The 23,122-nt window shown below is 40.2% G+C and overlaps 1 protein-coding gene across 5 annotated transcripts in view; it reads left to right on the forward strand.

Moving 5' to 3' along the window:
• banp (BTG3 associated nuclear protein) overlaps positions 1 to 22,182 on the forward strand; it is a 65,092-nt gene extending 42,910 nt beyond the window's left edge. For 4 of the 5 annotated variants that reach the window (XM_061969937.2, XM_061969936.2, XM_061969939.2 and 1 more), the window contains 2 exons: positions 7,940 to 8,080; positions 20,975 to 22,181. In XM_061969937.2, the coding sequence (XP_061825921.1) occupies positions 7,940 to 8,080; positions 20,975 to 21,079 (246 nt within the window). In that variant the 3' untranslated portion in view covers positions 21,080 to 22,181. Of the gene's footprint in view, positions 1 to 7,939; positions 8,081 to 20,974 lie in introns of all 5 variants that reach the window. The other variant, XM_061969938.2, reaches the window with a different exon arrangement.
• Positions 22,183 to 23,122: the final 940 nt, after the last annotated feature.

The raw sequence follows: 23,122 nt of genomic DNA on the forward strand, positions 1-23,122 counted from the left end.
ATAATAAAAAAAACGGTACCGATAATAAAAAAAACGATACCAATAATTTCCGATATTACATTTTAGAGCATTTATCGGCCGATAATATCGGCCTGCCGATATTATTGGACATCTCGAATCATATCCCATGATTGCTATCAAACAAATAATTTTTATACTGGCATAAACAAAATAACAGCTGCAGAGAATCATGATAATGAATCAGAATTTATTTGGACTTGGCCTTGTCAAGTTGAAAGAAAAATGGGGTGGGCTTTAAAACGTAAGTAAGTAAATAATCTTTGGAAATAGATATGTGCATGCTTAAGAAGTTTTCACAATAGGTATGGACAATTGTGGACTGAAGCACTGTTGTTTCACTTTTTCTTCCAATCAGTCAGTCAATTTAACTTATTAACAGTGTTGCCAAAGTAATATGATTACTAATTACTCTTTTAAAATGTAGCTTGGTTACTTTATGGATTACTGTGTTTTAAAAGTAACTAAGTTGGATTCAAGTTACTTTATTACACTGAACAAAACAATTAACGCAACACTTGTTTTTGCTCCCATTTTTCATGAGTTGAACTCAAAAGATTGAAAACTTTTACTATTGGCACAAAAGACCTATTCCTCTCAAATATTGTTCACAAATCTGTCTAAATCTATATAATAATCTATCCCACCTCACAGGTGTGGCATACCAAGATGCTGATTAAACAGCATGATCATTGCACAGCTGTGCGTTAGGCTGTCCAATAAAAGGCCGCACTGAAATGTGCAGTTTTATCACACAGCACAATGCCACAGATGTCACAAGTTTTGAGGGAGCGTGCAGTTGGCATGCTGACTGCAGGAATGTCCACAAAAGCTGTTGCCCATGAATTGAATGTTAATTTCTCTACCATAGCATAATGATGCCACCACCATGCTTCATTGTAAAGATAGTATTGGCTAGGTGACAAGCGGTGCCTGGTTTCCTCCAAACACGATGTCTGGCATTCACGCCCAAAAGTTCAATCTTTGTCTCATCAGACCACAGAATTTTGTTTCTCATGTATTGAGAGTCTACCCCAGATTTGTGGCCCGAGATAATCCTGTCTCGGAGGTCTACACACAATTCCTTTGACTTCACGATTGGTTTGTGTTCTGCCTTGCACTGTCAAGTGTTGGACCTTATATATAGCGATGTATGTGCCTTTCCAAAGTATGTCCAATCAACTGAATTTACCACAGGTGAACTCCAATTAAAGCTCTATGTACAGAGAAATCTTGGATGAAAACCAACGCTTCCCATCCAACCTGATGGAGCTTGAGAGGTGCTGCAAAGAGGAATGGGCAAAACTGCCCAGCAATAGTTGTGCCAAGCTTTTGGCGTCGTATTCAAAAAGACTTATGGCTGTAATTGCTGCCAAAGGTGCATCAACAAAATATTGCGCAAACTACATACTTTATTTTCTTTGTTTTTATCAAATTTGCAAAATGAAAAAAAAAAAGTTTTTACATTGTCATTATAGGGTCTGTAGAATTGTGACGAGAAACATTAATTATTCCATTTTGGAATAAAGCTGCAACATAACAAAATGTGGAAAAAGTGAAGCGCCGTCAATACTTTCCAGATGTACTGTATCTTTAATTGTTAAAATTAAATCCTGCTGACGAGCTAGTTGTTTTGGTAGTGGCTAAACTAGCATGTCGCGAAACTGTTGCCAGGCGATGATGTCTGCTGAGCAGATTCCCAGATTAAATTGTCTGGTCTGTTGACAACAAGGTTTCTTTTGCTTGTTACCAGGGCTGCTACTAATAACTGATTTCATAGTAGAGTAGTCATCGACTATTTATTTTAAAGATTAGATTAATTGGATTATGAAATGGCTCTAATTTAACCATTGGCTTTTAAATTAATTTTGAGATATTTTAGGCATGGGAAAATTAACAACACAAATTATTACTAAATTACTCAAAAGCAAGTGCTGAAAATAACAATAGTATTGTATTGATAACAAAGAATAAATAAAACAGCAATAACAACAAAACAACACTAAAGCTATAACTTCCTCAAAAAAGAGATATTTGTGAATGAATTAATGAATGTGTTTAGAAAGCTACAAACAGACACAGTATTTAGACAATTTAGTTCAGCTGGCGAGCTTTGTCTAAAATGATAGTTTAAGACATTTGCACACAACTTTGTTTCTATTTTTAGTTAGCTCACAAGCTAACTATCTTATCAAGGAGTGACGGAGGCCTCATTTTCCAGATGTCTGACATGCCTCCGTTTTAAATGCGCTTTAAACGTTTTAAATCAGACGCACTGCCATGAAAAGCAAGGTCTGCTTTGCAAATTGAGCAAGTTATTCGTGTCTATGATGTGTTTACTTTTTACATTTTCTCTCCCTGTTGCTCGGTAGTTACCGGTCATGCTGGCGCTTGTTTTTTCGTTTCTTTCTGAAAAAAACATGACGGCATCTACTATTTTTGACAAATTAATTAATCTGCAACCAGTTTTTTGGACAATTTTTCAACATCAACAAATTGTTGCACTCCTACTCGTTACTTGAATTTTTAAACATGATTTGTAGTTCACAATGTATTTTTTTTCATGGGAGAAATTAGGTGCTTCTATGAAACGCATGATAAGTACATTTACTGCTTTTTTTCAGATTTGAATGCGTCAGGGACAAAGGGCGCATACCTAGCAACATCACTGCTGACTAACTGAGGAAAAAGACTGGAAAGCCTTAATTATTATAAGAGACTGTATGACAAAATACAATTAAAAGTATTGTAGCTGACGCGGAGTGATAAACGATGATAAATCTTTCCCTTTCTGAAATTAAAAAATGGCTTTATTAGGTAGATGGGCCAAGTTTGGAGTTGCACAAGCGGATAGAGAGAACGCCTGAGTGGAATTTCCGTCCTTTTGGTGTTGGGGGGGCCTGGCTTAATTACAGCTGTTATTTTTGTCATCAGTCCCCTTTTGATTTTTAGGTTTTGGATCAGGGTCAGGATTTAGTTCATGCTGGGTTCGTCATACAGCCTCTCTGAGCCATGTCTTGATATAACTTCTAGCTTCATAGTGGGAATAATGGTGGGGGGGGGGGGGGGGCTACGGTAATTAAATGCATGTGTTAAGATTTGGTATGGGAGGAGATGGGAAGCTGTGGTTCAGGGTACAAGGTCACCGTCAGGCTACGACATACATTGTATAGCATTCCTAATTTTCTTAGCAGTAATTATGATGTTTCTGCTTTTGTCTAGAAGTGTATTTCCAAACTCTAAAAATAAATGCATACGTGACTAAAGGGCCAATGAGTGCGATAAGACATTTTTAGGTTCATTTTTCAGGTCGGCACTAAACAAGCACCCATCTCTTCTCTATGTTTGGGCATTTTTACAGCAGAGTAACAGCCAAAACAAAGTCCAAAAGCCGCCCCGCCCCACCTATCTAACCGGAGATAGTGTTACTGCCGGGACATCTGTCCAGAGCTGGCAAATACAGATGTTGACAGCTGTGAAGCTGAAAGAAAGTTCCAGCCACTCCAAAGTCCAAATGTTGCTTTTTTTCCCCATTTCCTTGTTTTGCCTTTTTTCTTTTTAGATGAGGAAGCTTTCCTTTGGGAATTAAAGGAACACATTAGTGTGTCCCTTTCCTTCAAACACAGAATAGTGTCATGTATATTGTATGTCTAGCTGTAGGGTCCTGCGGAATGGGGGATTCCTTTCTGCTCTGATTGCAGCTAACACCACAAAACAAAGTCAGACAAAAACACTTACAGACACCAAGTTGTTGACTCATAGTATCATCTGATGCACAGCTTGCTTTAACTGAAAACTTCTGTGGGCTTGGATGCCAGTCAGCACCATGAACATAGTTCAATGCCAAAACAGTATTTGTTGAACTGATGCATCACTTGACTTGCTAGCAGGAATGTACATATAAACTAGTATAAAGCATTTTATTGCAAATATATCTTTTGATAAAGCTGAAAAAGAGCTAGTTTGAAAAAAGGTTTCACCATTTCCTTTTGTTTTCAAAATTAGTTTTTTGTTTGCTTAATAAATGTTGTATGTATTATTCATTGTTAGTGAAACCATATTAGCATCAGCTACTTATTTGTTCCTTAAGGCCAGCAGCCAACAAAGCCAACTGACGATTAAAACAACTCCTAATAGTTTTTCTGGGTTTTTTTATCAGCAGTCTATTGTGCTAACCACCTCTTTCACACTGCCTGTTTGCACTCAGGCTGACAACACTGAGGGCTTACATACACCTTAAGTTATTTGAGTCTCTCGGCTTGGAGGTCAGCATCAACTAGGGATGTAACGGTTTGAAATCTCATGGTAGATATTATCATGGTATTAAGGCCACAGAACGATATTATTGCAGTATATGTCCCAAAAAAGCTTGGTAAAAATACCATAGTGTGTAAAATGAAGTGGCACGAATGTTTTGGATAAAATTGCTTACTGTAATTGAACACAAACATAATGCTAAAATGTTCTAATCATATTTCTTACTATCAAGAAGTATTTCTATGTGCAAATAATTGTGCAGGAACATCTACTGTTTCAAGCAAATATTGAAAAGAATAACTTAAAGTTGATGTCTTTAAAGTAACAAAGTAAACATCCAAAAACAAGTGTAAAACAATGATGTACAGTTTTTTACATTACGGGAAACTGTTCTCTACAGTGGTAATTTTTCATATCAGTCTGGAAAATGTTTTTCAGAAAAGTAAACTAACATAACTTTTAAAAATGTAAACACCTCACAAACTGATGTTGGCTTCGCTGGCTTCAAATATCTTTTCTGTGTGACGGTTTGAGCTGGCAACTTGTCCAGCCCTACCTTCCACCAGAGTGCAGCTTGTATAGGCTCAAGCGCCCCCCTCCCCCGCGACATCGATGGACAAGCAGTTGAATAATAGATTGATGGATTGAGGATGTATTAAGTAGCTTTTTAGTTTACTCTTATTTCCCACGTTAAACATTTTTCTTTGGTGATTTCCCGCTATGGGGTGTGACGAGACCAGCTGGCCGCCTTGGAAACACTTGAAACAAAAGTGGCGTGCTTCGCTGGCGTGCTTCGCTTTGCAGAACACAGACTTCCTTACCTCCGCCAAAGAGGTTATGTTTTGGCTTTGGATTGTTTGTCTGTTTGTTAGCAACATGTATCACCCAGTTATGGACAAATGTAATGTCCAAAAAACAATTCATTTGATCTACGATGAGTACGAACACCCTTCACTTCCTGCTTACGGCGTTCAATGTCCCCATATTGCCTATCCCGTGCTGCGCAGAGTATTTTGGGAGATGTAGTTTATTTACCTAAAACACCAGAAGAAAACTACACTCACCAAGTTTTCATTTAATACCGTCACGTCACAGTGTTATTGAAATGACGTTGAAACTGAAATACCGCAGTATTTATAATACCGTTACATCCCTAGCAGTAACAAATGTACTTAAGACCTGATGATAGTTGTAGTAGTTGTGTCTGAAAAAAAAAATTGTTTAGCCAAGTTATTTTTGCTAGGCTGCATTTTAAGACATGCATCTCATCTCTCATTTAGATAACAATAGATGCAGAATCCAAACAATCTTGCTTTGTTATTCCAGTCATGGAACTAATCCAAGAGCTATCCCACACTTCCATTACCCAGTTTGTTGCATTTGTGTACATTCTCAGTCACTATTGTTGTTTAGTCTACCTAATCATTAGATTTTTCACATGATGAAAAATATCTGTTACATCGTTATGCAAGAATACCTTAACTTTTTTAACTCCTACATTCAGCTCTTACTTTTACCTGTACTGTACATTAAGTGATGAGAGACCTCATCAAAACTTGTGGACGTCTGCACCATATATGGATTTTCATGACATTTTTTTGAAGTCTGAAATGAATGACCTCAGAGGCATTTTTAATTTCGAGCTTCCACCGTGTATGATCATTTCCTCGGTTTAGATTTGTTTTCTTTTCAGCACATGCACCGAAGCCAAGTGTGACTATACCTGATTATCATAGACCACGTGTTCAGACACACTGAGTCATGGGACAGGATGTGCAAAAGAGAAGTTCCTGTGTCCTCACTGCGAAGATCTCAAATAGTGTTCCAACTTGAGCTGTTTTTCTGAACCACCGTGTACATCTTCACACAGCTGAGAATGCAAATGGCTCTCAGATGGAAGTCAAGAATTTAGTATAACAAGTGTTCTACAATCTACTAGTGCCAACATTAGCATCCGTTAAACTGCAGTTTGATTGCTTATGTCCAGTATTTAAACAGTAGAGTTTGTTTTGTGGAAACTAACATGAAGAAAAGCGACATAAAGCTTTTGGCAGAAGATATTTTTTATTTTAGGAAATCTGCGCAAAGATGACTGCATCAGTTAAGCAAGAAAAAAAGAACTGAAACAGTTGCATTTTGTACATGTAAATTACTTTATAGAGTCCTCAGATTACTGCTCTCCTTGACCAACTTTTTAAGATGAGCTTTCTTTTGATCAGCAATCATTTATGGACAATCAAACATGATTAATTTCACTTAGATTTAACAGTTTTCTTTTATATTCAGAGTGCGGCTCTGTCAGCCTCAACCCTGTGTTTTTGATTGGGTTAGTCAGCCAGACTTCCACACTAATAACTTCCATCGGGCCGCCTGGACTTGCTGCATGGTGGTGACGATTCAGCAGAAATTGTGGTGAAACTAGTGATCGTGCCGAAAGACATAGCACGCTGGTGGTTATCGGGGGGCTTAACCAAGCCAGATCTTTCAGAACTTCAAAGAACAAGAGCTGACTGGGTAGACGGTGGAGCTGAGGTTTGGTTTTTCTGCAGTTTGTAATGCCTATTGGAAAAGTCCCAGCCAACCTCAGCAATGAGTGCAGCTGGAAAGCGACATTAAAGAAGACCTCCCATAACTTTACTGAATGATCACATAAACAAAGCTTAATAAAACCTGTATTGGAGGTATTAACTGCACTAGACATATTACTGTTTAAAAGCAAGAGCTTGCATAATAGAATGAATTGAAAATAGGAATAATCTTGGCAGCGCTTGTGGTTAGCACATCTGCCTCACAGCCAGGTGGGTCTGGGTTTGTATCTTGGCACAGACCTCTTGGAGTTTGCATGTTCTCCACATGCTTGCGGGGGTTTACTTCAGGTACTCTGGTTCTGTCCAACAGTCCAAAAATATGCATGCTAAACTAATTGGGGACCCTAAAGTGCCCATAGGTGTGAGTGTGAATGTATAAAGGGTTGTTTGTGATTGACCAATCCAGGATGTACTCTGCCTCTCGTCCAAAGTCAGTTGGGATAGGCGCCAGCTCACCTGTGACACTGATCAAGAACTTGCCTGATTAGGCCATTCATAAAATGGACTGTTGTAAAAATTAAATCAACATCGGTAATATTGACAGCGAGCTGCCTTCTTAAAGGGAACCTATTATACAAAAACACATCTTACCTACTGGTACCTTTTTTTTGTGTATTTGGGATCTGCATAAGTCCCGAACATGTGAAATCAAACCATGGAGGTATGGCGGTGATTTTTATGAAACAATCTTGCCCTCTTTCATAGTTCCTCCAAATGAGCTATAAAGAATCTGTCCCATTTGTGACGTTCTTCCCATTGGTGAGTCTGCCATTGTAGTCCGATGTTGTTGTTGTTGAAAGTTTACTTTGACAATACAAACTGTTAAAATCTGATACAACTGTGGTTGTTTTTAAAGGGTTTTATAAAGAAAGTTGGTATGGTATGCTATGGCATGGTATGGTACATCATACATTTCCATTTTCTCATTACAACTTGTCCGAAAAGGAGTAGAAAGAAGCAGAGCTTTTTTAATCCTAGATGGCTCATGATAACGTTATAGGCAAATTAAAAACGCTAGAGACAATTGTTAACTTTTCTTTCCCCATTTCCCTCCCCCTTTCTTCCAATTTCCGTAGGTACTTCGGGGAGCTCAGCTCATAGCAGTGGCATCAGCTGAAGCGGGGGCGACAGCGATTGAAGGCACCTCCCTTCCCCCTGATATCCAAGTACAATATGTCCAACTTGCCCCAGTCACAGATCACACAACTGCAGTACAGGTAAAAAAGTAATGCACCAGACACCAACTCCTGCAGGCTTTTGTACCAAGTGTAAACAGTTGCTTAGTAACACTAACACACTAACACTGGGTAACATTCCAACTACCTGAGTAAACTCATCTAAATCAGTCACAATTCAATCTTCATTCTGTCTACAAAAACTACAGCATAAAGTAGAACAGTGGATCTCAAAATGTTTTCACCAAGACAAACGTTGCCTCTCCAAGTACCACCATAATGACCAACAAATACAGTAGTGTAACAGGTATATTTAATATTTTTGGCCACTGTAATCTTACTCACAGTTTGAACATTAACTATGTTTGAATATGGGAACATAAAACACTGTACTTTAATCAAGTGATTCTTTGGTGTACCACTAAATGAAGCCCATATACCACTATTGGTACAAGTATCACAGTTTGAGAATTACTGAACCAGAATAACATTTATTGGAGCACAGATCTCTACCAATGTTGACCTGCTAACAAAGTGGAAAGACATCAAGGGGCAACTATTTTTGATTGTCCAGACACATTGTGGTGCGAGGTAGTTTCTGCAATTAGCCGCTTATACTTTACTAACGACGTTATTGTTTTTCACTTACTGGTAATTTAATTAATAACGGATTCAAACGTTACAATGACGTTACCGTTTTATTGACAATGCTATGTGGCATGTTATTATACAGTGATATCTAACAGCTGTTATCTGACATGGCTTGCTTAGTCAGCTTAGGTCCTATGTGTCAAAGTCAAATTTAATGGCAGCAACACATTGCAAAAAAGTTGGCACAGGGGCATTTTTACCACTGTGTTACAACGCCTTTCCTTTTAACAACACTCAGTAACTGAGGAAACTAGAGATGTCCGATAATATCGGCCTGCTGATATTATCGGCCGATAAATGTAATATCGGAAATTATCGGTATCGTTTTTTTTATTATCGGTATTGTTTTTTTTGTTTGTTTGTTTTTTTATTAAATCAACATAAAAAACACAAGATACACTTACAATTAGTGCACAAACCCAAAAAAACTCCCTCCCCCATTTACACTCATTCACACAAAAGGGTTGTTTCTTTCTGTTATTAATATTCTGGTTCCTACATTATATATCAATATATTTCAATGCAGTCTGCAAGGGATACAGTCCGTAAGCACACATGATTGTGCGTGCTGCTGGTCCACTAATAGTTCTAACCTTTAACAGTTAATTTTACTAATTTTCATTAATTACTAGTTTCTATGTAACTGTTTTTATATTGTTTTACTTTCTTTTTTATTCAAGAAAATGTTTATAATTTATTTATCTTATTCTTTTAATTTTTTTAAAAAGTACCTTATCTTCACCATACCTGGTTGTCCAAATTAGGCATAATAATATGTTAATTCCACGACTGCTTATATCGGTTGATATCGGTATCGGTTGATATCGGTATCGGTAATTAAAGAGTTGGACAATATCGGAATATCGGATATCGGCAAAAAGCCATTATCGGACATCCCTAGAGGAGACCAATTGTTGAAGCTTTTCAGGTGGAATTCTTTCCCACTCTTGTTTAATGTACAGCTTAAGTTGTTCAACAGTCTGGGGTCTCCGTTGTCATATTTTACGCTTCATAATGCGCCAAACATTTTCCATGGGAGACAAGTCTGGACTACAGGCAGGTCAGTGTACTACCTGCATTCTTTTACTACGAAGCCCTGCTGTTGTAACACATGCAGAATGTGGCTTGGCATTGTCTTGCTGAAATAAGCAGGGGCGTCCATGAAAAAGACGTTGCTTGGATGGCAACATATGTTGCTCCTAAACCTGTATGTACCTTTCAGCATTAATAGTGCCTTCACAGATGTTTAAGTTACCAATGCATTGGGCACTAATACACCCCCATACCATCACAGATGCTGGCTTTTGAACTTTGCGCCTATAACAGTCAGTGCATGCACAACTTGTTATTGATGTAAAAGGCAAGGACGTACATGTGAAGTGCACATTATGTCCCATAGCATAGTTTTGTATTTGTCTATTGTTAATAACTCTTAATGTCATGAAACATCTCAAAGCTAGACACCAGATATTTGAAGGGTTTTCCAAAAAAGTAACTATTTTCCCTGGTAACAGTACTAATTCAATGACTTTTTTTGAAAGTAACCATAACAAATTACTTTTTTTTGTCTATTGGCCCTGCGATGAGGTGGCGACTTGTCCAGGGTGTACCCCGCCTTCCGCCCGAATGCAGCTGAGATAGGCTCCAGCGACCCCCCGCTACCCCGAAAGGGACAAGCGGTAGAAAATGGACGGATGGATAAATAAATGTTCCCAACATTGATTGTGAAGTTGATCAAATACAAAAGTTCAGTTCAATCCAGTCAATTTATATCAAACTTTAAAAGAATAACAAATTCCGACTTGCAGCAAAATCTATTGAGGTATTAATGCTTAGCACATGTGCCACACATCCACATACAGCTTCAAGGAATGTATTTACAAAGATGATAATCAGATTTGATTGACACAGCGTGAGAGGTATTAATCCATCATAGTGTTTATTATTGTGGTTTCTAGTTTGCAGCAATGTAGAACTGAACTACATCAAACTGAGTTGTTTGTGATATTTAACATTTTATTTTGTGGCTTTGACATGGCTTTACAAGTAAGTTTTTTTTCTTCTTAGTCCACGTAAGCACTGCATGAGGTAACATCTGATATTGTTTAGGGCTCTGCATTTCAACTATAAATGAACTAATGCACGGACTTAGGGTCTTCTGTATTTAAATTCCTAATGAATGCCGCCATCCTGTGAAATGTGTAACACACTGTTACAGTCAGTGTCCTGAAAAGATAAAACACATTTTCAATGGTTAATTTCCCATTGTGATTGTCCCCACATGCATTGTATTGCTAAAACGGCTTTGTAATGTTCAACAAAGCAAGAAATCAAACAGTCAGTTTGTTTTCCCAACAGATGGATGGATTTCTTGGTCGTACTGGTAATCAGAACCTGACGAACATCAAGCTGTCAGATGTTTGATAAGTTAACAGCCAGCGTTTCCTGGGCCTTGGTTTTTCAAGTAAACCACTTGTTAACAATGCGGTGTCTTTTGATCAGGTTTTGTTAGCGATGTGGGAAATGCTTTTTAAGTACAGCTATATTTCAAGGTGTCATTGTTTGCTTGAAGACATACACCTTAAACTTGAAGATACAGGGTATCTATTGAATGTAGCTAGAGCATCATTAGAGCGTACCATCCAATAAATCCCTGTCATCAGAAATATGACAGTAAAAAGCATTTCAGCAGTTTATGTGTGACTAAAACTGACACTGTGCTATGAAGTTTTAGACATGAATAAGGGTGATGGGCTACACTGGAAACTAAGTGGTACTGAGTGTGGTATGACAGTTTGGTTTTGATGTCCAAGACTGAAAACATGCTGATTTATAGTTCAAAGTTCAGCCAGAGGTTAGTGCTGGTATTTATCTCTTCTCTGAACAGTGTGCAATTTGAGAGAATTACTCTCATCTGTTTCCAAACACATGGTAGCATTTAGACAAGTTTTTGAAAAATTACTGTCACGTTTAGATTTATTTATCTCAACATTTTCAATTTCTCTTCTGAATAATTCCCATGCAATACAATTTCCTCAAATAGTGATAATCTGTACAAAATATGCATGTGTTTACCCCCAGCACAGGTGTAAGCCTGGTACCACATTGTACCAGCAACTTACTTCAAGCTCATTTATTTAAATCATATCAGCACAGTCTCTGAAAAGAACAATTCAATTCAAAGTAAGGGGGGATTGTTCTCCTTCAAATGGAGAGTGAAGTCCATGCTGTGATACTTCCACACGGTATCCTGGATTGAAAAAAACCCCAAAAAAAACATCTATATGAGTGTTACTTGGCCTTCTTCATAGCAATGCTTAAAATATGTGAGATGCTGTGATGCAGCTGTGTTCAGTGTACTAATGGGGGGGTTTGAAATACTGCAGGTGTATTTGATGGATCTTCTGGCACTGAGTCATTCCTGATAGTCATCAGGATTTTTACTTGCCCATTAACTAGCTCCATCATTTATAACAACTAAACAAACAGACTTTACAACGTTGTAAAATATATTGTTATAAGGCTATTCCACCATTTGGAAATAACATGTATAAATCCCCTATAAAATGAACTATAAAATACATGCCTATCATAAACATTGATTTGATTGCCTTTTTAATAAATACAATTTATAAAGATTTATTTAAACTACTTTAAACACTGGTGAAATTATCTTAAAATTAGACTTTAGCATGAAATATCACAATTTAAATGCTTAAATCCAGAAAAAGTATATTTTGTACATATTTGTGTTACTATTTATCCCAAGGATACTTCAAGTTTATTCTTAAAACCAAACACACAACCACAATGATATTTCATATATGCCTTGGGTAAAGTTTCAGCAAGGTAAATAAATGTTTTGTCTTTATTTGTTTATTTTTAAAATACATTTTTGGTTGAATTACTGTAAGGTGCTTAGTCTAAACCAGAGGTGCCTTTTTCCACTTAGTACCGCAGAAGAAATGTTTTCTTCTTCCGAGGGGTGGCGGGCTAACAGAAAATAATTGAGAAGCACTGGGTTAAGGTAAAGGAGCAAGTACAGTCAAAATAAATTGCATGATTATGCTGTGTATACACATGAATAATGTGATCATTTTATATTATTCACACATGAGTTACCTCGTGGGCAGCACGGTGATACAGGGGTTAGTGCATGTGCCTCACAATACGAAGGTCCTGAGCTCAATCCCGGCTCGGGATCTTTCTGTGTGGAGTTTGCATGTTCTCCCCATGACTGCGTGGGTTCCCTCCGGGTACTCCGGCTTCTTCCCACCTCCAAAAACATGCACCTGGGGATAGGTTGATTGGCAACACTAAATTGGCCCTAGTGTGTGGGCCAATTTACACAAATTGGACACTTCACCCTTGCCCCACTGGGGGCACGGGTGAAGTGTCCTGCCCAAGAACACAACGGCAGCGATTTGGATAGTAAGAGGCGGGGAGCGAACCTGCAACCCTAGCACGGACGCTCTACCCGCTACGCCATGCCGCCCAATGCACACATTTTGACAGGAAGTTGTTCTGCCAAACTCCAATTTTGAGATCTCTTTGAAAGGAAAACTGCACTTTTGGGGGTAATTTTGCCAATCCGTATGTGAGACAAGAACACATGTCCTTCCCTTTTCTATGCATTCTAGATACGCGCCTTGTTCTGACAGTTTTTCACTAACAATGCTGGTAATGAGGATTTATCTATCCTGCCCCTTCAAAAAATTGCCAGCAACGCTCCAGTTATATGCTGTGATCTGAATATTAACCAAGCTACAGTGTCATTGTTATTGTAAGAACTAACACAGAGGAACTACTTTTCGGGCGTAGTGACACAACGCCTAGCTCACAGCGCCTTAGGCCACTGGCCAGAGGTAAGTTAGCTACTGGAACTGTAGCTACTGAAACATATGACTTGATAAAACAGTTAACGCTTGGTTATAAATCATGTGTCGCACGTGTATAGTAGAAGTTTGTGGACATAAGCCTAAAAGTTAGTCAACTTTAAAGATATATATGCTACCAACTAAAAATCTGGACCAACTCAAGCAGTGGATACTGGTTTGCTCGAATAATTTTTACTTCTTTTGGAACAGTGTCTAAACAAAGCCTTTTCAATTAATTACAATGGTGTGTGCCAATCAGTGCAGCAGAAGCACTTGATTTCTATCGGCATATCTTGGCATCTCCACATTTACACCAAGTTATGCAGCACCTGTCTGCTCCCACATTTCACCCTCTCTTCTTGCCCACTCATTTTCTAAAACAGGTAAGCTCATTCTCTGTACATGTTTTCTCAAAAATATAAGGTTTTGGATCAGCATTTGTCCCAAAGTAGTTATCGTTGGCTTTCACAAAGTCTGCAATGATTAGTGGTGGCAAAGACAAAATGCGCTTTTTATGTTGTTGTTGTTGTTGACGCCGAAAGTAGCGTTAGTTGCTTTGTGCGCTGTAAAATCAAAGCCTCCAAGAAAGAGGCTACAGTAACGTTTAAAATGACCAAAATGCTGTAAATATTACTTGTTATCATGATAGTGCCTGTTTATACATGGTTACACCATGTATATAAAACATTGTTAGAGGCTTTATAGGCATCCATCCATCCATCCATCTTCTTCCGCTTATCCGAGGTCGGGTCGCGGGGGCAGCAGCCTAAGCAGGGAAGCCCAGACTTCCCTCTCCCCAGCCACTTCGTCCAGCTCCTCCCGGGGGATCCCGAGGCGTTCCCAGGCCAGCCGGGAGACATAGTCTTCCCAACGTGTCCTGGGTCTTCCTCGTGGCCTCCTACCGGTCGGACATGCCCTAAACACCTCCTTAGGGAGGCGCTCGGGTGGCATCCTGACCAGATGCCCGAACCACCTCATCTGGCTCCTCTCGATGCGGAGGAGCAGCGGCTTTACTTTGAGCTCCCCCCGGATGACAGAGCTTCTCACCCTATCTCTAAGGGAGAGCCCCGCCACCCGGCGGAGGAAACTCATTTCGGCCGCTTGTACCCGTGATCTTGTCCTTTCGGTCATAACCCAAAGCTCATGACCATAGGTGAGGATGGGAGCGTAGATCGACCGGTAAATTGAGAGCTTTGCCTTCCGGCTCAGCTCCTTCTTCACCACAACGGATCGATACAGCGTCCGCATTACTGAAGACGCCGCACCGATCCGCCTGTCGATCTCACGATCCACTCTTCCCTCACTCGTGAACAAGACTCCGAGGTACTTGAACTCCTCCACTTGGGGCAAGATCTCCTCCCCAACCCGGAGATGGCACTCCACCCTTTTCCGGGCGAGAACCATGGACTCGGACTTGGAGGTGCTGATTCTCATCCCAGTCGCTTCACACTCAGCTGCGAACCGATCCAGTGAGAGCTGAAGATCCTGGCCAGATGAAGCCATCAGGACCAAATCATCTGCAAAAAGCAGAGACCTAATCCTGCAGCCACCAAACCGGATCCCCTCAACGCCTTGACTGCGCCTAGAAATTCTGTCCATAAAAGTTATGAACAGAATCGGTGACAAAGGGCAGCCTTGGCGGAGTCCAACCCTCACCGGAAACGTGTCCGACTTACTGCTGGCAATGCGAACCAAGCTCTGACACTGATCATACAGGGAGCGGACCGCCACAATCAGACAGTCCGAAACCCCATACTCTCTGAGCACTCCCCACAGGACTTCCCGAGGGACACGGTCGAATGCCTTCTCCAAGTCCACAAAGCACATGTAGACTGGTTGGGCAAACTCCCATGCACCCTCAAGGACCCTGCCGAGAGTATAGAGCTGGTCCACAGTTCCACGACCAGGACGAAAACCACACTGTTCCTCCTGAATCCGAGGTTCGACTATCCGGCGTAGCCTCCTCTCCAGTACACCTGAATAGACCTTACCGGGAAGGCTGAGGAGTGTGATCCCACGATAGTTAGAACACACCCTCCGGTTCCCCTTTTTAAAGAGAGGAACCACCACCCCGGTCTGCCAATCCAGAGGTACTGCCCCCGATGTCCACGCGATGCTGCAGAGTCTTGTCAACCAAGACAGCCCTACAGCATCCAGAGCCTTAAGGAACTCCGGGCGGATCTCATCCACCCCCGGGGCCTTGCCACCGAGGAGCTTTTTAACTACCTCAGCAACCTCAGCCCCAGAAATAGGAGAGCCCACCACAGATTCCTCAGGCACTGCTTCCTCATAGGAAGACGTGTTGGTGGGATTGAGGAGGTCTTCGAAGTATTCCCTCCACCGATCCACAACTTCCGCAGTCGAGGTCAGCAGAACACCATCCGCACCATACACGGTGTTGGTAGTGCACTGCTTCCCCTTCCTGAGGCGGTGGATGGTGGTCCAGAATCGCTTCGAAGCCGTCCGGAAGTCGTTTTCCATGGCTCCCCCGAACTCCTCCCATGTCCCATGTGCTTTATAGGCACAATAGGTGAATTCCCATGACCTTTACTGTTAGTGAAAAACGGAATGTTCTTGTTTCACGTAGGGATTGTGGATAATGGCCGTTTTTTTTAAAGTGCAGTTTTTCCTTTAAAATGCTGTTGCAAATCAGGGGTTCCCAACTAGGGCTTGGGGATATGGACAAAAAATCATACTGTATCCCGATGTATTTTGGCTGAACATGGATATACAATAAGATCGTCTTAAGTTGTTTTATTGAATCAAATACTTAACATGAGTAATTTTCTGGAAATTGTAATGTTTCATGCAAAGGTAGGATGCACATAAAGATATTTAAAAGCCTTGAAAATAATACAAGAATAGTTAAGTATAATCTTCAATCTGTAAAATAAACCTTTAGCAATGCTCAAATCCTCAGGTAATAGCAAAAACCCAAAATAACAAAATATAAGAGAAAGCCCCTGGTTAAAGAGGACATTTTAAACACCAGCAACCGGGCTGTATAGCTCGGTTGGTAGAGTGGCCGTGTCAGCAACTTGAGGGTTCCAGGTTCGATCCCCGCTTCCGCCATCCTAGTCACTGCCGTTGTGTCCTTGGGCAAGACACTTTACCCACCTGCTCCCAGTGCCACCCACACTGGTTTAAATGTAACTTAGATATTGGGTTTCACTATGTAAAGCACTTTGAGTCACTAGAGAAAAAGCGCACTTTAAATATAATTCACTTCACTTCACACAACTTGAAAATGGGGACGGCGTGGCGAAGTTGGGAGAGTGGCCGTGCCAGCAATCTGAGGGTTGCTGGTTCAATCCCCACCTTCTACCATCCTAGTCACGTCCGTTGTGTCCTTGAGCAAGACACTTCACCCTTGCTCCTGATGGGCCCGGTTAGCGCTGTGCATGGCAGCTCCCGCCATCAGTGTGTGAATGTCTGTGTGTGTGAATGGGTGAATGTGGAAAATAGTGTCAAAGCGCTTTGAGTTCCTTAAAAAGGTAGAAAAGCGCTATACAAGTACGACCCATTTACCATTTGAAAATGATTTATCTTTAACAAAAGTTTTTTTTTTTAGCTCAACTTTTTAGAAGGACCTTGTTCGCCTTAAACATTTAAGCAAAGAACACCAAGATGCCAACTTTAGGAGGCTCACAATCTTGCCACTGAAGCTAAACACTCTTTCAGATTGTGTACACATTTGTTGTGACAGTGCTTCTTGAGCAAAGTAGTTGTGACTAGGAAGCTCATATAAGGGGTTTATTATTTCTGGCAGCTTTTTAAATCTGTTTTTTTAATACCATTGCAACTGGGATCATATCTATTGACACAAAGTTTGTATTCTGGCAGAAACGTTCTCCATCCTTTAAGTGCATCGATCTCTCTTGTGTTGTCCATTTTATAGAATCGCATACATTGTAATTCGCCACGTTGCTGTCATGAGCGGATGTTGTCCCGAGTGATGCCGAGTGTTGCCGAGGTTTGAGTCAAATGGACCCAATCGCTGGCAATACTGATGAGGATTTATTTTTCCTTGAAAGCAAAATCTGCGGAAAAATTGGTATCGGCAAGACGCCGGCAAAGGAGACAAAATACGTGATTTCCCACCAAAAATGGGAAAGTTGACAGGTATGCTTCACACATTCCTTGTACTGGAGATTGTGTCAAGTGAGTGCAGCTCCTACACTGCCTCACTCTATGTGTGGAGGAGGAGGGACACAGCACCCAGCGCAGAAGAAATGAATGAGTAAAGAAACTTCCGCGTCAACACATTAAAACCCCACTTAAGAACTTTTTAAAGTTTTGGTTGATTTTGGCGTTTGCCATCGAACCAAAGCGGTAGTGTTTTGCCAGAAGGAAGACCACATTTCCCATGAAGACTAGCGCATATAGATAGCATCATACTGACATGTGTCTACTGTAATATTGGCATAAATATTACGTCTCTAATGGCTGTGCTGATGTTAAATAGCAGATACTGTCACCAAATTATTTTGCGTTGCGCTACAAACATGAGGCTACTACCAAGAATGTATCGGGGCGGATGCAGGTCCGAAACAAAGAAAGACTGGCGGGACAGGTTTTTTTCCTAAGTAAGTAGTGTGGAACTGCGAACTCTCAAGCTGGTAGCTATTTATTGCTACCATGCAAATTTCCAATAGCTAACCTTAGCAATATCATTTGATTTGAGCATTGACTTTTACGTTTAGCAGGAACAGAGCGAAGGCAGCATCGACCGAAAATCTCTTTTCATCTTTGAGCTCACGCCAGCAAGTGAAAGCCAGGCCAATGTTCATCTCTGACTGTCATTTTTTTGGGGTAGGCTCCCTTTTTGTTATTTTTGTCTCCTCAGGCAAAACTTTTCGTTTTTTGGTTGTTTTTGTTTTGGTCCTGCCACCCTCCTCAATGTCGCTAAGTGCCAGTGAAAGCGATACAGACCCCTTCACGCCATGACAAGGGTGTCTTTCAACTAGTTGTTAGTCCATGTGTCATCCCAAAAGTTATGAAAACATTTTATGAAGGTTGAAAAGTTACTTAGTGCTGATTAAAGGATTACATACAGTCGTGGTCAAAAGAACATAATGTCATGGCGGTCTTGAGTTTCTAATAATTTCTACAACTCTTATTTTTTTGTGATAGAGTGATTGTGGCACATACTTGTTTGTCACAAAAAACATTCATGAAGTTTGGTTCTTTTATGAATTTATTATGGGTCTTCTGAAAATGTGACCAAATCTGCTGGGTCAAAAGTATACATACAGCAATGTTAATATTTGGTTACATGTGCCTTGGCAAGTTTCACTGCAATAAGGCGCTCTTGGTAGCCATCCACAAGCTTCTGGCAAGCTTCTGGTTGAATTTTTGACCACTCTTTGACAAAATTGGTGCAGTTCAGCTACATTTGTTGGTTTTCTGACATGGACTTGTTTCTTCAGCATTGTCCACACATTTAAGTCAGGACTTTGGGAAGGCCATTCTAAAACCTTAATTCTAGCCTGATTTAGCCATTCTTTTACCACTTTTGATGTGTGTTTGGGGTCATTGTCCTGTTGGAACACCCAACTGCACCCAAGACCCAACCTCTGGGCTGATGATTTTAGGTTGTCCTCAAGAATTTGGAGGTAATCCTCATTTTTCATTATCTCATTTACTCTCTGTAAAGCACCAGTTCCATTGGCAGCAAAACAGGCCCACAGCATAATACTACCACCACCATGCTTGATGGTAGGTATGGTGTTCCTGGGATTAAAGGCCTCACCTTTTCTCCTCCAAACATATTGCTGGGTATTGTGGCACAACAGCTCAATTTTTGTTTCATCTGACATCACATGGACAAAGATAAGACCTTCTGGAGGGAAGTTTTGTGGTCAGTAGACACATAATAAATTCATAAAAGAACCAAACTTCATGAATGTTTTTTGTGACCAACAAGTATGTGCTCCAATCACTCTTATCACAAAAAAATAAAAGTTTTAGAAATTATTGGAAACTCAAGACAGCCATGACATTATGTTCTTTACAAGTGTATGTAAAGTTTTGACCACGACTGTATATCGGTATGGCGGCATTTTCTCATTGGTGTGGCATCACCTCATAATACCGGTATACCGCCCAGCCCTATTCCCAACTATTGGATGAGTGGAGAGACAATGAAGGAAGGAAAAAAATGAGTATCGGCCAATTGGATTCTATCCATTCTTTTTTTTTTTTTTCTATTGATATTGTACAGCCTCCTAAATGTTGCGCTCCATGGGGCCTGATCTTCTAAAGGTTTGCGTGTATTAAAACACATACAAACTTGATAGCACACGCAAAGCTGATCTACTAAACTTGTGCAAAGAGATTTTGTCTCTTAAAATGAGCAGAATAAGGAGTGCAATCCACTTAAAGTGTCTGTCCTCGTGAATATGCAGGATATAGGATGATCATCAGAACAGCCACAATGTTGTGAGGAGAAGATGCAAATATAATCATTCAGCACACAAAGTGTTATCTGTCAAGGCTGAATTTGCTCTGTGGGCACTATTTTGGGTCTTTATTTAGTATGTCTGAAAAGTATGTGCAAACTGGCACTGTTACAAAAAGGAGGTGATCGCGCTGCAAAGAGATGATGGACTCCATCCTACATTTGTGTCAACATATTTGGACAGGCGGAAATAAAACAAATATTGGACATATCGTCTATTCAGCAATATTATTGTATACATTTATATCTGCTGAAGGACTTAGGACTGATTAAAACAAATTAAATTGATGCGTTTTTGTGTCTTCTGGCATTTTTTTTAATAATGCTGTTTGTTTTTTATTTAGGAAATGTATTGTTATAACATATCTACTATATGGAAAAACTGCTTTAAAATATGCATTTGCAAATGAAATAAATTCAAGTGGGCCGCAAACCCAGGTCGCTGGTGTGAGAGGCGAGCGTGCTGATTACTGAGTTAAAAGAACAGAGGAGATGTATCATGAACAAAATGATTTTTAAAATGGATGCTAATTTTGCATTGTTGCTGTTTTGGGTTTGGGGAAGAGGGGCAAAACCCTCTCAACCCCGTGCAGTCCTGGTTAGAGAGCAAGTAGTGTACGCAAAACCCTCATTAAAATAAGATGGTCTGCACCAGTTATCAATTGTACACAAAGTCTTAGTAGATCACACACAACACGCCCACTAATAGTACACACAAATTATAGTTTGCACACGCTTTGTAGTTCAGGCCAATTTTAAGGCTTAACAAGATACTGTTGTCAAAAAGGTTGTGACCTAATGTGAATAAATCACTGTAGAAAAAGATGGTCCTTAATTGAGTTCCCATGAAATGTTCACATTCACAATGTCTGACATGTGTAAAATTTCAGACTTCAGACATCTTCTCATACATCATCTCTTCACTCTCCTGTCTTTCTTGTGTTTCAGGCTGCTCAGCTGGCTCCTGCACTACAATCAGACATGGAGGTGAAAGAGACCATCCAGGGAGAGAACGGTGAGGTGGTCCAAATAGTCACCTCCGTGGCTACCTGAGAGAGACCCCCGGACCAGGGGCTCTCCAAAATGTTACGAAATACACGTCGCCACGGTGCGTCAGAGGTCCGCACATGCAAAGCCACTGACAGACATTGAAGTCGGAAAGCCTTTCAACAAATCATGAAGGTCGAGAGAGTTCCGGAGTGCCAAGCAGATGTTCACAGGGAAGTAGACCATGATTTTTCAAAATCAGCTGTTCTTTTTCTGGTGTGTTCATCCCAAGAAGGATGCATCCCACCCCTGAATGCACAGTGGGATTATTGTCTGTTCAGGGCAGATGCTGCTCATGCAAAGCACTGACATACGCACTTGTTTACAAGTACAAAACACACTTGTGTTATTTAATATCAAGCAGCATGGCCCCCATTTGGGGTTTTAAACCCCTGAATCCCACCTCACTCAAGCAGTGCTCTGTTCAGTTTCTCATCAACATTTTGGTCACCAGGGTGGAGCCTGGAATGATCTGAGAACAGCTACTCTTAAGATAAGTTTGTTCTTCTGTCACTCTGTGATCTATTCCATATATCATCTCCTGACTGTGAAACCCCTCCCTGTTTTCACATTTTTTTTCTGTTGGATTTATCTTATTTGTTGCTTGTGGAAATGCAAGGGGATATTTTATTTTGAAAGACCTACATCATGAAAATAAAGGTGGTGCCTGTTGTTAGTACAAGTTGGTTTTAAAATACCAAGGAAAACCTGAAAATGTTCATATTAATATTGTCTTTGTAAATATACATTCTTGTGAATAAACCATGTACATGGTTGCCATAAGAGTGTTTTGACTTTTTGTTTCCCCTTTTCACTTATTTCCATAAACTAAAGTTGGCAAACTGTAACCAGACTTTTCCCCTGCGTTTATCAAAAATACAACTTTATTTGATTTCTTTGGTAAATAATATCAGACATGGTTATTGTACATTTTTGAACATTTCTTCAAGACACTGAGAATGTGTTGTGGGTTGTACTCGTGATTCTCCAAAGATGAACCCAAGAGTGGAGAGAGAGAGAGATATCGTGATGCTGTGTATGGTTTTGAGTATGTTTCCCATGCTCGATTTGATGTAATGGTGTATTTTGGAATGAGAGAAAAAAGCAGGCGACAAAGCGAACTTGATAAAACAACACTTGAGTCTTGACTGCTTCCTCTTGTTTTCTCTCTCTGTCTGCTAATGCTGCCTCTGACCTCCCTACACTTCATCTTGTCCCATTCTTATCTCCCATGTAACTGCTCCATCACTTAACTCATACTCTTACACTTCTTTGAGTGTTACACCCCAATTACCCCACATTTTAAAGTCATTCACTAAGCTGGTTGGGAGTTTGAGAGGATCAACTGTTCGGTCCACCCCTATGAAAACAATCCTGACATAGCTTGGTTCAAGTATCTCCTCCCAGCACTCAGAACAGGCTTTTCTCTTCACTTTTACAACCCTGGGTTCCATCCAGGTGTTGGAGTGGTGCTCTTAGCAACGGACCTTCTCTTAAAATGTCAAGATAATTTGCGGTAAACAACCAAAGCATTGATGGCAGCAAATTATGTTTAAGAAGGAGTGATTATGTTTAATAAACAGGGAACATTCTTTTTAGAAATCAATCACAATGTCTGCAAATAAAGGTTATAAGAGGGGTGCCCAAGTGGGTACAGGGGTCAAATTGAGTCATTTGGCGTGGCCCACCAAAGGGTGGCTTCTCAAATGCAATACACAGTGAACTCTTTCAAGCTCAGTAGGATGTCCTGACCGCCTATCAGCAAAAAATGCATGTAAAATGTCATACATGAATAATTTCAGAAGCTACGTTACAAGCAGTCCTGTTTACTGTTGCAAAGTTGGACAGCCAGTTAACATTACTAAGTCCTCCAATAAGCACATAATGTTGGTCTTTTCTTGTATTTTAGTGAAGTCATTTACAAAAGGTAAACATGATAACCTATATAGGCTACTAGAAGCTAACAGCTTCACAACAACTAAGCACACAAGCTAGACATACGCTATATTGCCAAAAGTATTTGGCCACCTGCCTTGACTCACAAATGAA

Source organism: Nerophis lumbriciformis, linkage group LG10 (assembly GCF_033978685.3).
Source record: "Nerophis lumbriciformis linkage group LG10, RoL_Nlum_v2.1, whole genome shotgun sequence".
Taxonomy (NCBI): Eukaryota; Metazoa; Chordata; class Actinopteri; order Syngnathiformes; family Syngnathidae; genus Nerophis; species Nerophis lumbriciformis.